Source organism: Lytechinus pictus, chromosome 1, assembly GCF_037042905.1.
Source record: "Lytechinus pictus isolate F3 Inbred chromosome 1, Lp3.0, whole genome shotgun sequence".
NCBI lineage: Eukaryota > Metazoa > Echinodermata > Echinoidea > Temnopleuroida > Toxopneustidae > Lytechinus > Lytechinus pictus.
This window is the reverse complement of record NC_087245.1, coordinates 36,636,704-36,654,069: the sequence shown is the minus strand read 5'-3', so window position 1 is coordinate 36,654,069 and position 17,366 is coordinate 36,636,704. Positions and strand designations below refer to the sequence as shown.

The following is a 17,366-nucleotide window of genomic DNA, read 5'->3' as shown; positions in this document are numbered from 1 at the left end:
GGAGGGGTCATCATTGGCTCGAGATCACGCTCCCAACTCTCTGGAACTACTTCATCTTGATATGCAAATCCAAGTGTTGTACACTGTACTGTGACCCTAATTTGACCGATAGACGCCCACTCACCTCTGCGAAAACATCACGTACCTATAACTAGGCTTTTTTGCAGACCCTATTTGTGAAAACATACAAATGCCGTTATAAATTCTCATTTCTAAGAAAGTAATATATGCAGAATCGAATAAATTGTGCTTCTGAAATGAAAGAGATACTAATGCTGTATTAATCCTTTATTTTGACAATAATTTGGTGATAAAAAATGCGATGATATATATCTTTCATGTTTCCTTTTTAAACACGTGACTAGAATTACACACTACAACAAAGGGCTCATTGCTCTATTCATTTGTGATGCTCTATTGAAGAGCTCCTCGCCAGGGGTTGGCTCTCCTCGTTGTTTTTACCCGCAGCCACGCCTATTGTTTTTACCCTGTCAAAAGATCTTCCACACCCCTCAGCGACCTGGGACACTGGTAGGACAAAGGAGGGAAGTCAAGAGGGTTGGAAGGGGTGGAGTATTGACCGCTAGCATGGGCGTGGGCATGTTAATTTACTTTTGACCACTTGCGCACGTGGTTTCAGACGTTGGCCCCCACAAGCTGCCTCCACCACGTACCATCCCGATGGAGAAGGCGAGGGGGAGGGGAGGGGGCATATATATATCATAGGTAACGGGGGTATCCTGTGGGTTATCCTATAGACAGCCTCCTTCCTTTGTATTATTAAGATTCTTACTAAAATCTCCCTGACTATATTTGAATCTACTTTTTATGGAAAGAGAGTATAGTGAGACAGATGTGGGACGGAGAGTTGAAATATATCAAAATCAATTTCTAAACATGACCCATTTAATTAAGATGCAAAAAAAAAGGAAATAAATTGTAGGCGATATTTCGATAAATCTCTCCAAGCAAGTGAACCGAATGAGTGGAAGAAAGTGCCTATATCATGGTGAAAAGGTTAAATCCGTGAGATTGACTTATTTATTATACGTATCATTCATGATCGATGGACACGTCTGTGTGTCAATGAACCTCGGTTTGATCCCCACCTTTTTAATTTCTTCCAATATCAAGACCCTCAGTGCCCCCCCCCTCCCATGCTGGTAGAATCCTAGCGACGCCAGTGCTCTCAATCCGATCTGCAGGACTGAAACCCTCCTCCTGTTGTAAATCTCAGTTTCGATATCTTTATTGTGGAGAGCAATAATGGCCTGTCAATTTCAAGAACAACGAAAAATACTTATTATGCTTATTGTGAGTAATATGAATCATATACAACTTATTCAATGTCATGAATTTGATATACGAACTTGCGACAATGATAAACTGAAATATCAGACATTTAATCTGCATTTACTATTAATGACGTTTGAAAAGAGCCAAATCGCCCATAGCGGCCGAAGAATCGACAAGCCATTATTATATTTTAACGCTCCTCATGCCTCATTTTTACTATTATAGACCTATAATGTGTTTCTGGGTGAGAGTAGTTGGGTTTACATTTATAATTATGTAGGTGTTTGCAAGAGGAGGGAGAGTGAGAGAGTATAAGAGAGGGGGTGGGGGATCCCGGGTCCACGGTTGCTTGAGTCCTCGTTCACTCCGTTTTTTTTTTTTATTATGCTCCTGTAATAATGCCTGTTGTCTTTTTTTTTAATTGTAGGTCAGTCTGAGGGGTGAGGAAGATCGATCTTTTGACAGGGTAAAAAAACAATACTAGTATATTTTTATAGGCGTGGCTGCGGGTAAAAACAACGAAGAGAGCCAACCCCTGGCGAGGAGCCTTTTTTTTTTTTTTATCGTAGGTCAGTCTTTTTTTTTCGTCTTGGAGCTTCGCTCTTTATAAAAAAAACTTCAACATGTTTTACTCAATATTATCTTTTTTCTCACCTCCCTCTCTCTCTTAAGTTTCATGATTGTTATGTTTTTATTTTATGTAGATCGTTTGTTCATATGGGTTAAACAATGATTTTAACTATTTTATAAATAACAATATTTCACATCAAATTTAGTATTGATTCTACTTTTTACTGATAGAGAAAATTGCGGTCATTTTCAGTGAACATGTTTACACTATTTAGAGAAAAAATATCTTAATTATTCACAAAAATCTTTATACAGAAATTATTTGTTTTAGGCAGTATATATAAATTATGTTATATATATATATACAATAAGTAATTGATTATATTCTTCCAGCAGCATTATAGTTTTAACGATTTGCTAAATATCTTGCGTTGTTTCTAATATTAGGCCTAATATGAAGATTATTTTATAAAATAGGGCAAACAAAGAAAATTGATTGTTTTCAAAATTGGTGTTATTGTTTAAAAAATGCCCAGGCGCCACGGTCACCCTATACAGCGTTACACGCATGAGCCATGCCATGGAGCAATGAGCGAAGTATATGACTCCTTGGAATGGGCGAAACGTTTAACGCATTTGCTATGGTTGCAAAGGAAATAAATACATTTCAAGTTCATAGCCGTATAGATGTTCGATTTACTCACGGATTTTTTTATGACCTGGAAATTCTAAGGTCCCTAAGGGAGAGGGGGGGGGGGGGCTGTGGGCGCTGCCGGGAGGAAGGGGAAGGAGGAGTGGTGGAGGCTTGCATTCACGTGTCCCGATGGCGATCGAGAGTAAAGTAATCTTTGTTTTGTGTTATCACATGCCCCACCCATCAATCCATGTCGCTCTATGTCGAATCCCGGGTGAAGAATAAACACATGACTAACCAAGACACCTCGCCTTTTCTCTCTATTCTAATTACAAATATGAGATGATTGTTGAAAATTGAGAGATTATTTCCAAGATGCTGGAATCTGAGTGAATAAGGAAAGTGTCATATCTAATAAAACTAAAACTGGCGGAGGGATATTTGGGTGTTCATTGTTGTGTTTTCAATAGCGCAGCTGCTTCCCTGTATTATTGTGTGTGTGTGTGTATGAGTGTGCTTCGCGAAATCGAGTGATCACATCGCTGATGACGATTTACGCCGCCTCTTTGCGGCGCGGCAATGCCTGTGATCTGTATACATTGTACGTGTGTGTGTGTGTGTATTTGTGTGTCTACGTAATTTTCATGTGAAGTAAATTGATGTGTGCGATTCTGGACAGCTAAACACTGTGCCAGGAAGTTACAAAGGGTGGAGATATCGCCTAAAATGGCAAAAAAATCGTCTAAAAAAGGACAAGGAAATTATATTCAACCCTCAAGTATGTCTCAGGTGAGTCAAATACCATGTTTTGTTTGCATATGCCGGTAAAAAAGCTGGTAATTGTGTGATCTTGCGTGACATGATGTAGGCAGTGGCTTGTCGTTCGCCGTTCATAAAGTCTCATTAACCCACACCCACTTTGTTCTTTATACCCGCCCATATTTCTATGCAGGAGACTCAGCCATCCCCTCTTGCTCTCCTCGCCGCTACCTGTAGTAAGATCGGTACACCTGCTGATGGACAGGCTGGTGCTATCAACCAAGGGCAAACTGTGACAGTCTTGGGACAAAACCAGGGGCAAGCAGTCCAAATTCCTGGGGGTATAATCAATGCAGCAAACGCCCAGCAGATACAACAAGCACTTGGCCTTCCCCCTGGATTTCCAATTCAACTTGCCACAGTGGCGCAGCAAGGTACTTCAGCTGGGGGCCCGATGTACATTGAGGTTGCTGGAGGTTCAACAAACATTCCAGCTTCATCTGTTACTAGTGCAGGAGCCACTCCAACTAAAACTCTCAATGCAGCTAACATCTTAAATCTGAACCAGCAACAGGGTCCAGCAACAGGTGGACAGCAGATTGTTACAAACGGGAATGTGCAGTACAGTATTGTTCCACAATTGCAAATTGATCAGGATGGGAATCTGATTACGACTCATGTTGCTACCCCGGTCAGTGCAAGCCAAGCCCAACCTCAAGCAGCCCAAACGGTTGTAAAACAATCGCAAGCTGCAACGTCCCGATCGACAAATGTGGCTGGAAGCAATGTTGCACAGATTGCTATGTCAGGGGTACAGTTTGGACAGATTATCCAGGCAGTTGCTCCACAACCAGCACCAACTCAGCAACCCTTCGTCCTTGGGCCTGGCTCTCAAACCATCACCCTGCAGCTTGCTCCGAATACAGTCATGTCGAATGCCACTTCACAAGATCAAACTGTTGTCACGCCGGTTTACAACATCATCAGCTCCACCCCGCAACAGGGCAACTCGGACAACACGGCCCAAACTTCACAACTTCAGATTCAAGAGCAGCTTCAAACTGCCCAAATCATCTCAAACAGTGGTCAAATTCAAGGAGCAAATACAGGCAACAGTAACCAGGCAACATTTGTGCAACTTGCCGGTAAACCAGGACAAGTTTTATTGCAGCAACCAACAGGACAGGTACAACAAATACAAGTTAGTGGCCTCCAGATACCAAATACCAATGTCCAGACTGCACAGATCAGACAGCAAGGTGGCAAGGTTGTGGCATCAGTTGTCCCACAACAGGTACAACAAGTACAGCAACAACAGCAGCAGCAGCATTCAACATCGCAAGTTGTCTCACAGACGGTTCAACAGCAGCCACAGGCACAAGTCATACAGATCCATCAACCTATCCAAGGGCAAGCGGGTACGTCGGTGCAGCCGACTCAAATCTCATTACAGCAACAACCCGGAACTGGTTACTACACCATACAACAGCCCCAACAAGCCCAAGCCTTAACTCTACCAGTCAATGTTGCAGGTGGCCAGGGCTCGGTCCAAACCATCACCTTGCCCATTCAAGGCAACCAGCTCCAAGGTGGTGGCAGCATCACGATACCCCAGAACATCTTGCAAAGCATTCAGCAACTCAACGGCAATGGCGGACAGATCATGCAAAGTCCAATTCTGCTGAAGACACCACAACAATCCCAGGTACAGACCGTCCATCTGCAACATGGCGGTGCGTCGGTTGCAGCACCAATCTCCTCCAGTGGTCAGGTTCAGCAACAAGTCATCGCCACGGATGTTACTTCAGCAATATCAACGGCTAACAACAGTACCATTGCAGGCCTTCCTAATTACAACGTCCATCTGGCACCACTCAGCCCTGGACCGGGACCAGCTGGAAGCTCTGCATCTGTGAATACATCAGTGGCAGGTACGTTACCATTCCATTCTTGCAGTATAAGTCCAAACTGGCATCCAAAGTAAAGTTGATTTGAATTTATTTCATAGAGAAACAGTGCAGTTTAATGATCGAAATTTGATCATAATCATCAATTTAAAACAAGGAAAGGAATGGAAATTCTGAGTTCAAAATCGCATAATGTAGTGTACATGGATAACTTTTTTTTTTTATTAATGGCAAAACTTGAAATTTTGAAATTTAATTAAAGAAGAAAGGACCTCAAAGTAATTGAATTAAGTTATAATGGTTTTGTATCTAAGCTTATATTGTACTCAAGTCTCAGATTTGGGACTCTCCCAGTAAGAAACTGCATAGTGTGCATGGTGTCATCTCCACTATACTGTACAGTACATGTACGGGGAGTTGGGACTAGAACTCCCTGGTTATATACTATGTGTACATGTCTAGGGATTTATGAACTCCAGTATATATACATGTATGTATGTAGTGGAACCTTATAGTATACTATAACTCTCCTCTTGATAACATGAAATACAACTTCAATGCTTTCGAGCTCACAGACATTCTTATCAACCTTTCCCATATGTGTACAAATGTTCATGTACTACATGTATGCCCTTTCTCAATTATCATTTGTAAAGAGACACTCCCATATGCCTAGTTAGTTGATTACTCATTTGTTGTCAGGAATGCACTTGTAATTTATGGACGATTGACCACATTTTAAAGCTGGGTCAAAAATATTTTAATAGAGGGCCCTAAAAATTATGCAACATATATCAGGTGAATGTGAGAAAAGGGATCTACGTACAAAGCCCATTTTCAATGCAATATTATCTTTGGTTCAACTTTTTAATTCAAAATACATGTAACTACTGATAACTTTAAATTGGCAATGGAATCAAACTTTGAAATCACCCTTTTTTTTCATGTTCTGTTAAAAGAATGCAAATTTTGAAAAAAATGATAACTTGTAGAGACATTTTTTATCAATACCCAAAACTTTTTTCCTTAAAAACTTTGCAACTTTTTACATGATGAAAGAAGATTTTTTTTTTAAAGTGTTGTCCATTGAAGAATGATAGTTGATGAGATTAGGCTACAATATTATGCATTTCCCAGAATGATTTAAGCCTTTTTATTAGGAAATAGGAGATAGGATGATGATAGGGATTAAAGTAGTGAATTTGATACGAGCAATGATGAGCTGTTTTGAAACGGATATGGCCTGAGGTTAGATTTGTGTCAGTTCATAATCGTCCATTATTGTTGAATGAATGAGTCAACTTATACTAAAAAAAAATAAAATCTTTCAATTTTTCTCTTCCTGTGTTATTATCATATTTGAAGATATGTATTGTACATGTACAATGTAAGGCTGCCATGAATTTATTCACATCTGTTGCAAAAAAAACTTGCTACTCATGTTTAATGAGCCACTCTAGGCTTATGGCACTGATTTTTCATTTTGGTCTAATTTTCAGTAAAATTGCAGGTATTCAATTTACTATACATCAATAATTTAGTACCGGTAGCTGACTTGTCTATTTTGCCCGATATGCATTTTTAAAATACATTTTCATCATCCAGCTTAACCATTTGAATGCTAAGGGTCGATCAATGCAATATCAATGATTGAAAACAAAAATGCAACAGGAAATAACAAACGAGGCATTGCTCGGAAATTGTAACCAATATGTCGATTGCAATAAATAGATTTTTTAGGATAAATTTAAAGGACAAGTCCACCCCAGAAAAATGTTTAATTAAATAAATAGAGAAAAATCAAACAAGCATTACGCTGAAAATTCCATCAAAATCGGATGTAAAATAAGAAAGTTATGACATTTTAAAGTTTCGCTTATTTTTCACAAAACAATGATATGCACAACTCAGTGACATGCAAATGAGACAGTCGATGATGTCCCTCGCTCACTATTTCTTTTGTTTTTTATTGTTTGAATTATACAATATTTCATTTTTTACAGATTTGACAATAAGGACCAACTTGATTGAAACATATAGTATTAAACAATGCTAATCGCACATGTTCAGGGAGGAATTAATCGCCGTTTCACACGACAACAGGGAGAAAATTGTAATATTTCATATTTCATATAATAAAATACAAAAGAAATAGTGAGTGAGTGATGTCATCAGTCTCCTCATTTGCATACCGACAAGGATGTGAATATAACTGTTTTGTGAAATTAAGCAAAACTTTAAAATGTCGTAACTTTCTTATTTTACATCCGATTTTGATGAAATTTTCAGTGTTATGCTTGTTGGATTTTTTCTTTTTATTCGAATCAACTTTTTGTTGGGTGGACTTTTCCTTTAATGACAAAGTTTATCCCTAGCAACAATTTTATATGAATAGAAAGAGAAAAGAGTACTGACACATGTACATGCAACACCAAAAATTTCATCATATCAGATATATAAAATAAGAAAGAACTAACTTTATACTTAGTGTTTAATTGTCACATAAAACAGTTATGATAATTGTTACTACAAATTTCAATGACTTGACATGTTGCTTGAGGAATCTAAGCAAGCTTTACATTATTTGGGGAAATATGTGACTTGGATGCAGTGAGTGTATGACATCATCAGCTCCCAACAGTATCTAGTTAGAGTATGTGCATTCTGTCAATGATTTGCAATCGTTCACATCATTGTAAAAAAATATTAAACGAGCAGTTTAATGTAAAATGGATTGAAAAGAAAATTATTATTGATTTTTTTTATTAATACTCACCTCAGAGTTTTGTTGGGATGGATGTTAACTGTAACAAATTACCAAGATGACCCTTTCTTTTGCCAACCCCCCCCCCAAACAAAAAAAGACACAGATAAGGAAACAGTCAAGTTTTGCAATCATTTTGAAAGAAAGACCGACTTGAAACTACATTGTACTTTGACCTGAATTATGTACATGTGTAGTTTCTACAGATTTCATATTTTGGGCAAGACATTATGGAGTGTAAAAGTTGGTGAAAACCGAAAATGTCATTTAGACTTATTCATTTGGAAAAATAGATTTTCTGAAAAGAGCTTACATACGTACAGTATCTCTTATTTTCTATGTTGGGTTGTTGTGCTTGACACCAATTGATACATGCATACATGTATGATAATGTTACAATACATATAGCAATATTACATTACAAATACGTACAGTGTGCATGTACCAGTAGATAGGCCTACTTACAGGTAGATAAAGAAAATACTGACCTTTGTTCATTCTGTTTTTATCCTGTCTGTGTGCCCTACTCTGGGATCTTTTTATACCCTAAAATCTAAATTTGTCTAACTGTCAAAGTTCCATATTTTATGGGAGTACATAAATGCATACAGACTCTTAATCATTGAGCTTTTCTACTCTTCACTTTAAGGTATTAAATTTACCCCTTTGGAAATTTCCCCTTAATGGAACTTCTTTGACTTGATTTTCAAATCCATTTTAAAACAAATTAAAAAAAATTAAAAATGTACCTGAAGTGTGCACCAGAAATAGGTAAAATACAAATGCCTTATAATCAGGTTGGTTGCTTTGGTCCCTTGCTTCTGTACACATATACATTCTTGAACATTTTGCATAGACCTACTGGTACTTTATTGAAAAAGAGAATATTTTTTGTGTATACTGTTCATACTATCATTGATATGGATTATTTAAATGTTAGCTGAATGTGTATGTAAGCGTAAATACTTTGTATGTGGGAATGACCCTCCTCTATTGGCCTCTTCTCCCCCCCCCCTTATCTACCAGTAACCCAGCAACAGATGACCCAACAACAACAACAACAGCAGCAGCAGCAACAGATGAGCCAGGCATTGGTTATCAAGGCGGAGAAGCCACAACAGCAGCCTCAATGGCAGGGGGTGATCCAGACAGACGCATCGGGTGCCCAAGGCACGGTGACGACCATCTCCACCAACGGTACCAACTACCCACCTACCATGGCCAGTTACGAGCTTCAGATTGCAGAGCAGAACCCAGTCCCAATGCCCAAAGATCCCCCAAAGAAGGTCAGGCGATTGGCCTGTACCTGCCCAAACTGCAAGGATGGTGAAGGAAGGTATGTAGTCCGTAGAATCTGTTAGCAGCGAGCCATTTCATGGATGTTAGAACATGATAAGGGAATTTTCAGCAAGTTTTAAAACTATGTCAAGTCATCTCTTGAGACCATAGAAATCTGTTTGACTTGGGTGAAATTCAAGAAATGTTTTGCATTTTCTTGGCCCCATAACACAAAGGTTAACAATTGCTAATTTGAAAGAACGATTCTGATTGGTTCCGAGTCGGTCTACTGAGCAAACTGCGCAGGCAACGATAATCTTGATAGGCCATTTCGTTAAGCAATTAATTGCTAACCTTTGTGTTACAGGGCCCTGGTCTGAGGCAATGCTTTGAGATTAGGCAATTGTTGGACTGAAGGTAGGCTGATTATGAATGCAGAGACTACTGTAGATCACTAAATTTGATGAATCAGGCCTAATTTGAATCAATTACACTATTTGTAAAAATTAATGACTTGGTGTGTTGGCTCAGTTACCGATGTGTTTTCTCAGTTGGTAGAGCATCCGCCTCACAACCGGGAGGTCGGGAGTTCATACCACGGTGGCGTCAGATCAAAATATGTTAAAAGATGGGAGTTACTGCTACCCTGTTTGGCGCTCTACGATTCAAGGGATAGACCTGCGTCGATTTGGCGCTGCACAGTGGCTGCTGGGCCCATGATCAATTGGGCTAAACAAATTTTCGGATTATTTCTGTTTTAGATTTCTATTTCGAACAGTAAATAATGGATTTTCATTTTTTTCTTTTTCATATGTCTTATCTTTTATTGTGCCTGTTCTTAATCAGAGGTGGTCAATTACCAAAGCTCTTTACCTATGTTTAATAGTTCCTCACAGCACAAATATGGCAAAGTAATTTTATGAGTGCTCATGTATCACTCATTTGTACTGTTAGCTTATACAGTACCTACTTGTTCAGCTTTGAATAACAATGTCATGCTTTAATAAATGAAAGGAGTACATGTAGTTGCCCCAAGATGAGAGAGACCAAGTTAGATTATGTTATAAGAGTAGAATAAAGCAAGCCCACAAATCAACATTGATTGCCATATTTAAAATGTCAGCGTTTTGAGGTTTGCATTATTTTTCAGTAATTGCCCAGAGTCTGAGCTCAATATAGTTCAGTATTGATGTCACTTTTGTATCTTCTTACTATTTTCCTCTGAAAAATTTGAAACGTGGCATTCTCCTCATGGATGACAATAATATACACATTTATATTCAGGAAGTGCATTTTACTTATGTTATCATGGCTTTAGCACAGCTACCTTCATCAGATGCTTGAGTGTTTAACTTAGGAATTCCTTTCTACTGGGTTCCCATTAAAGGCATATGCTAACGATGTAGACATGTAATTTAAAAAATATCAAAGGAGAGATGAAATATGTACATGAATGCCTTTCTGTCAACCTAAAAACTCTAAAACAACAAAAAAATCGAAAGAAATCCTTTCGATATACGTTATAATTGATGGTTTTGTGTAATTTCTATCGTGCCGATAATAATAGAACACATAAGTGTATGGATGAAATTAAGATGGTATTTCCGGTCACTTTATCTTTCACTTTTTTGAAGCACTTAATAATGATTTTCGGACGTGATTTTTTCTGGGCTTCATTTTTGTAACATATCACAGGTGCAGGTGACAAGTGGAACCTCGCAGCTCAGATTTTTAAAAAGTCAAATCAATGTTAGCAAATACCTTTAATATAAAGCCTAAGTGGGAAGTAGCAAATGTAGATACATGTAAATGGCTCGTCAAAGGACGCAAGTGCTGCCGTGTGATTTGAACCGCGAACCTTGTGGTTCAAAGTCTGGAGGCTTGTCCACCACGCCTGACTGGAGCATACAGTAGTTCCTATTCTAAATTGGCCCTCTATCCCCTTATACTTGATATTTTGCATCTTTTTTTGTATGTTTTTGTTGATAGGAATTCTGAAAAGGGTAAAAAGCAGCATATCTGTCACATCCCTGAATGCGGTAAGGTCTATGGCAAGACATCGCATCTAAGGGCACACTTACGATGGCATACCGGTGAGAGGCCGTTTGTCTGTGATTGGCTCTTCTGTGGAAAGCGTTTCACACGTTCCGATGAGCTCCAGAGACATAGACGCACACATACAGGTATACTCCTAAAGTTTTGGTTGATGGTTTCTTTAAATGCACTCTGTCTAGCTCGTAAAGGAAAGAAAGATGGTGCCTAAATTGAATTTTCAGAATTACTGGGGATCAATGTGTATTGGACCTGGTTCAGACATTCCTAGCTGCAATTTTGTCCAATTTGTGGAATAAAGGGTCAGTTATTGTCTGTGCCTGGCTGCCTGAAGACAAGTCTTGAGCTTTCATGGGGGGGGGGTGATAGTTTGCGCCCATGAGACTTTAATTAAAAAGCACTGGACATATGTGTAATATTGCTGCATCTTTTTGGATCGGCTTATAGAAGAGCTCTTTCACTAACTGCTTTAGGCGTTGTCAGGCTAGGGAAAGTGAGATACATGTAGTTAAGGGTAATGGATGGAAAGTTCAGAGCAATATTGTCAATATGTATGTCTTAAAGCTGTACTTGAAATAATGTGTTTATCGTTGTCATTCTTCCTTATCCTCTATTTTCCTGAATTAGGTGAAAAGAAATTTGAGTGCAGCAGCTGCGGGAAGAAGTTCATGCGAAGCGATCATCTGGCCAAACACCAACGCACTCACATCAGAAAACCAGGGACAGTCACTATGAAGGTACAATCCGGGAGTGGTGACGCCCCCCTCCAGGTGGACCTTGCGCAGGGTGTTCAAGAATTCGAAGAGGAGCTGGAGGAAGTCAATCAAGATTCTCAGGGTGATGTTGTGGTTCAAGGAGCAACGGTCCAGGTCCAAGAGGTTGTGTACGTACAGTGATTGTAAGGGGTGACTGGGAGTTGTGTTGCCTCCTTCAGGTCGACCTTGCACAGTTTGTGCAGGACTTTGAGAAGCTAGACGAAGCTTTCAAGATCCTCAGATGAGGTTGTGGTCCAGAGAGCAACAGTCGAAGAGGTTGTGTACGTACAGTGATTGTAAGGGTTGTCTGGGAGTTGTGATGCCTCCTTCAGGTGGACCTTGCACAGTCTGTGCAGGACTTTGAGGAGGAGCTGGAGGAAGTTTCTCGAGATCCTCAGGATGAGGTTGTGGTCCAGAGAGCAGCCGTTAAAGAGGTTGAGTATGTGCAGTGAATTGGGGTGTCCCCTAGCGATTCCAATGGACATTGCTTAGGGTCTATAGGAGTTTTAGAAAGAACTAGAGGAAACTGAAAAATTCCAAGCATGAGGTTATGCTCCATAAAAGCAGTTCGAGGTAAATGAGCATGAATTTACTAGTCAAACATTCGTAATTGAGATCTGATGTAACAAATTAAAAATAAAAATAAAAGCTTTCACAAGCTGCAGCTCATAATCTAGGCTGCTTCTGCAACTAATACCTTTGTGTTTACAAGTCTGATGCTGTGTCACAAAATGATGCAGCAAAAGTACATGTACAAACACTCCCCTCTTGCTTTAGTCATATTCCTTTTTATTTAGGAGTGCCGCTGTCATTCGTACAATAAATCACACCACATCATAGTCTAAAAAGAGAACAATGATTAAAGCAAGACCAGACGGTATAGGTGGCAGTTGCTTTCCACCCACTCTTCTCTTGCTGCATCAGACACTTTGCTCATGTTTTAAGCATGACGGGATACATCTCGCTGCAGCCTGTGCTTGGGTTAAAGGCCTAAAGAGAGGGGCTTATGGATATCTGGATTCTTGTTTTTGACAATCATCTAACTCAGACGAGGTCAGCTCCTTTAAGTTTAATTGTTCTCTCTGTGTTTGATAGAGAATACCTGTTATCTATTAAAAAAATATAAAAAACTCTGAAGAGGTGCCACTGGAGATAGGATGCATTCAGATGGATATTAATTAATAAGTATTTTGTACTGCAAATCGGGAAATGGCATTAAAAACAGAAGGACTGATGCTTTTCGACATGCACTCTTTGGAGTAAAATCGTATGAATGAACAGACGCTACAACAAAACAATATATCAATCCGAAATCGTCAAACTAGCATGTTTACAATCTCCGTGCACATGCACAAAATCCAGCGTTCGTACTGCGACGGATGGTGGAAGTTCGGCCATTGCTTACCGAGCAAACAAGCGTTCAATGAACAAGACTGTTCATCTTGGTTTAAGGTACTCTGCCGAGCAACGAGTTTCTCTCATCTGCTTGTGCTGGAAGCAGCATATAAATCATCTTACCACATCTTGTGCTTCCAGGAGGAGTTAGTAAGAATCCTTGTGTTATTTTAATTACTAATGCTTTAATTAACGGCTGTTTACTAAGCTTAATTTGTTATTCTTGTCAGCCAATCATAGCTTGGATGTTGTTTGAAGGTTTGCATGGTGGCATGTACAATCGCTGATGTGGTTTTCGTTTACGGTACACCATGTGGAGTGTTATAGAAACAGTGGGTAGAAGAAGAGAAGAAATGGATAGGCGAGAAAGTGGAGATTTGAGAGTAGAGTTTTCTTTCTTGAAAGTAGTCCTGAAAAGGACTGTAAACCAGGAAAGATTGATGAGTTGAGAACAGCTTGAGTAGTAGAGCTGATGAGGAGATGCTGGCTTGAGTCGGCGAGTAGAGATGATGAGTAGTAGAGAGACTCGACGTTTCGGACAGGTTGACTGTCCGTCTTTAGGAGTAGCTTGTTTAGCATCCGTTGTCTTTTTCGGTTTTATTGCACACGTACATGTATGTCGTTTCGTTCTCGCGTTTTCTTCATGCAATTTTAGTCTGAGTGCATGTCGAAAAGCTTCAGTATGTCCGTTGTTTTTATTGCTATTTTAATATTAATTATAATGATGTAGGGTATTCATACGGTACACTATTCACCTTGTTGTGTAGGCAAACAATTTTGGTGCTCGCAGGTCTTTGGAGCAATGCCTTATTGCCGGTACCCATTTCATTTACCTCATCTGGATTGATTGCAACAAAAGTATAGATAAAATCCATGCCTTCTGGGGGATTCACCGAGGACAAATTTGCTTAAAGATTAAGGGAACAGTAATCGTTTTAAAACTGAAATCTGAAAACCAGTCCTTGCATTTTTATATGTGTCTTAGTTATCTTTTGTTTAAAAAAAAAAAGAGAATTATCTATAGTTATGGTATTGACTTTTGATTAATGTACTCTTCAGAATCGTTCCTGTTTATGTATTACCCAATCATAGTCTGGCTGGGATGCCATGTTAATTTTACTTAATTCTCAGCAGTAACACATTTCTACCAGAATATTATTTGGTACCTATCTGTTTATACATACAAGCAAGTGGTGGTAATTTTATTGCATTCTGCTTGAACTCGTTTTGAGAAATGTTACCACAAAAGGCAGTTAAACATTTCCATGGATTCAGTGATTGGCATTGCACTGATTGCATGCATTTACACAACTTGTTTCATTAAATGCACAACTCGTGCTCTTCTTGATCTGGGAGTAGTTGCAGATGATTTAGCAGTGGATGACACAATGATTTATAACGGTTTGATGCACAGGTTTTTGTCTATTTGCATAGCAGGACGAGACCAGAGGTGCCGCTTTTCTGACGGCGGTGGACGTTGTCAACATTGAAATCTCAACCAAGCTTAAGTTGTTGTTTTTATGTCATAACTTAGAGAGTGCATGGACCCTTTTCATGAAAATTGAACATAAGGGTAATCAAGTATTACTGAACATTCTCTCCGAGTTTCAGGTCACATGACCAAGGTCAAAGGTCATTGAATTTAGACCATGTTTTTGATACGACATGACTTTGAAAGTAAATAGATCTACATGTAGTTCATTAAACTTGGACATAAGTATCAACCTGAACCCTATTCCTGCCACTTCTTATTACTAGTATTTTTTCTCCAACATATCTGCCTGTTGGCACTCATGTAACCACTGTATATATTGCAAACCTTAGATACTAAAACTTGCTCGATTTCAGTCATTTGTAATTTATCTTTCATTTCCTTCTACTGCAAATCCACGATTGCCCTTCTCTGCTGTTTTTAATTCAGAACTTGTATTGTCTTACCCCTCAATTTTATCAGTTTTAGAATAAAATTATAATATACATTTTTAATGTAAGAGTTGGATATATTATGGAAATTTCAAATCACTATGTGTGTATGTTTTAATCAATACTTTATTTGAGTAAAGTTTCCTTTGTGCTTTTTCATTGAAAACCTGAAATTTCTACATTTTTCACATGAGATCTACATTGTATTTGTATATATTTACTTGTATATTTCAAGTTTACAGCAATTTGAATTTAATTGCTTACATTGTGTACATGAAGATATTATACTTTACTTTGTACATTTTTTTGTAATTTTCAATCTACATGTATATTTGCACTTGAGATACAAGCACTATCATAAGCATAATGTACAGTACAAGCTTTGTACAAGTTTTGCTTAAAATTTATTATGAAATAAAAGCCACATATTTTGCCATTTAATGTTCTTTCCATAGTTTTCAGGCATTGTAGAGAGTTTTCCCCATAAATGTAATCCCTTTGAGTAGATTGAAAAGGAAAAGGAAAAAAAGAAAAGAAATTGGAAGTTAGAGGTTTGAGAGTAGAGTTAAAATGTAGGAGTAAAAGACGAATAGAAAACAAATTTGGAGGAGAGTGAGAAAAAGAGCAAGGTACTGCACTGAAAAAACTCCGGTGTTGATTTAACACCAGACCGGAATTTATATATGTCCACACCAGAGAAGTGTTAACAACACCAGTTTGGTTTTGGTCTAACACCAGATATGTGTTTATACAACACCAATTAGTATTAAAACAGCATTGGTTTGATTCCAAACTGGTGTTATTTTAATACTTCTCTGGTGTGGACATATAATATAGATTCTGGACTGGTGTTAAATCCCGTGTTAAATCAACACCGGAGTTTTTGCAGTGTGGGGAAAAGGAAAGAAGTAGTGGGAGGGGATTAAAAGAAGGGAACAGAGGAGGGGTAAATTGGAGAGGATTAGGTGTTGGAGGTAAAAGTGGATAGAGAGGTAAGTATATAGAAGGTTTCCATTATACTCCGGCGACAGTTGCTCCGCTCTAAATTCCACACACTACTCGAATGACCAACTTCAACCTTGGGTTCAACACCATACCCTACCTTTGCAACCCTAACCCTACATCTTAGACGAAATAAATCCCGGAGCAATTATCGCAGGAGCAACTGTCATGTCAACCACTTTTACTTCCGTGGTGTCAACATGTAGACGATGAAGGAAGAGGGGCTAGGGGGAAGCATGCAAGCCCAACCATTTATAATTCAGCTGAATGGGATGAATGTAAGATTGATATAATTGTACATGTAATATTTTTGCTGAACACCAAATAGGTTGGAGCCGGGGTTGGAGCTAGATCGAGACTTCTTTCAAGACCGACCTTTGTAGAGTTTGTGCCTGTAGACTAGCAAGGGGTGCAGAGATGGAACATGGAAATTGACATGTAAGGGAGTGGAAAGAAGAGACAGAGGATAAGGAAATTCGAAAGGGAAAATTTTGTTTTTTTGTTTTTTTAAAGGAAGTATAAGGGAGGGGGGGTTGAAGATGCGAAATTTCAGACAGAGGAAGAAAGGGAGAAGGCAGAAAAGAGAGAGAAAAGGAAGGGGGGAGAGAAAGGTGAAGATGATGGGTGCGGATCCAGTGGGATGTTGATGGGCGATTCCACGCAAACGCGGACATTCTCCCAAAATTACATTGTCTCTTTTTCAAATTTGGATCAAAATTTTCTAATAAAACTTTTGTGGAAGTTCATAAATACAAAGGGAGATCATATAATAAGCCTAAAAAAAAAATCTTACGCATCTCCTTATAGGAGAATCTGAACCATGCAAAAATTATATACATGGGACTACATATATCTTTTTCTTTTTTTTCTTCTGGTTTTTTTTACCTCATTTCAATTTAACAGAAAACTATTTTTTGTTTTTATTTTCAGTTGGATAATCTGAAGGTCAATATTTCACATCATATCAAAAAAGGTCAAATATAAGTTGCGGAAAGAAGTTTTTAAAATGTCACATTTGTGGTGCCGGACAA

The 17,366-nt window shown here is 38.6% G+C and overlaps 1 protein-coding gene across 1 annotated transcript; it reads left to right on the top strand.

Annotated features, from left to right (window-relative positions):
• Positions 1-2,985: 2,985 nt before the first annotated feature.
• On the top strand, positions 2,986-15,774 carry LOC129261969 (transcription factor Sp4-like). Its single transcript, XM_054899993.2, has 5 exons — positions 2,986-3,289; positions 3,453-5,190; positions 8,957-9,266; positions 11,198-11,391; positions 11,888-15,774. Exons 1-5 carry the CDS (start codon positions 3,227-3,229, stop codon positions 12,154-12,156), a joined length of 2,574 nt encoding a protein of 857 aa, XP_054755968.2. The 5' UTR covers positions 2,986-3,226; the 3' UTR covers positions 12,157-15,774.
• The last annotated feature ends 1,592 nt before the right edge of the window (positions 15,775-17,366 follow it).

Excerpts from the sequence above, each read along its gene's own strand:
- LOC129261969 (XM_054899993.2), top strand. The coding sequence starts at position 3,227 with ATGGCAAAAAAATCGTCTAAAAAAGGACAAGGAAATTATATTCAACCC. Across the intron at positions 3,290-3,452 it reads AACCCTCAAGTATGTCTCAG|GAGACTCAGCCATCCCCTCT; the intron begins GTGAGTCAAATA and ends ATTTCTATGCAG. Across the intron at positions 11,392-11,887 it reads ACATAGACGCACACATACAG|GTGAAAAGAAATTTGAGTGC; the intron begins GTATACTCCTAA and ends TTCCTGAATTAG.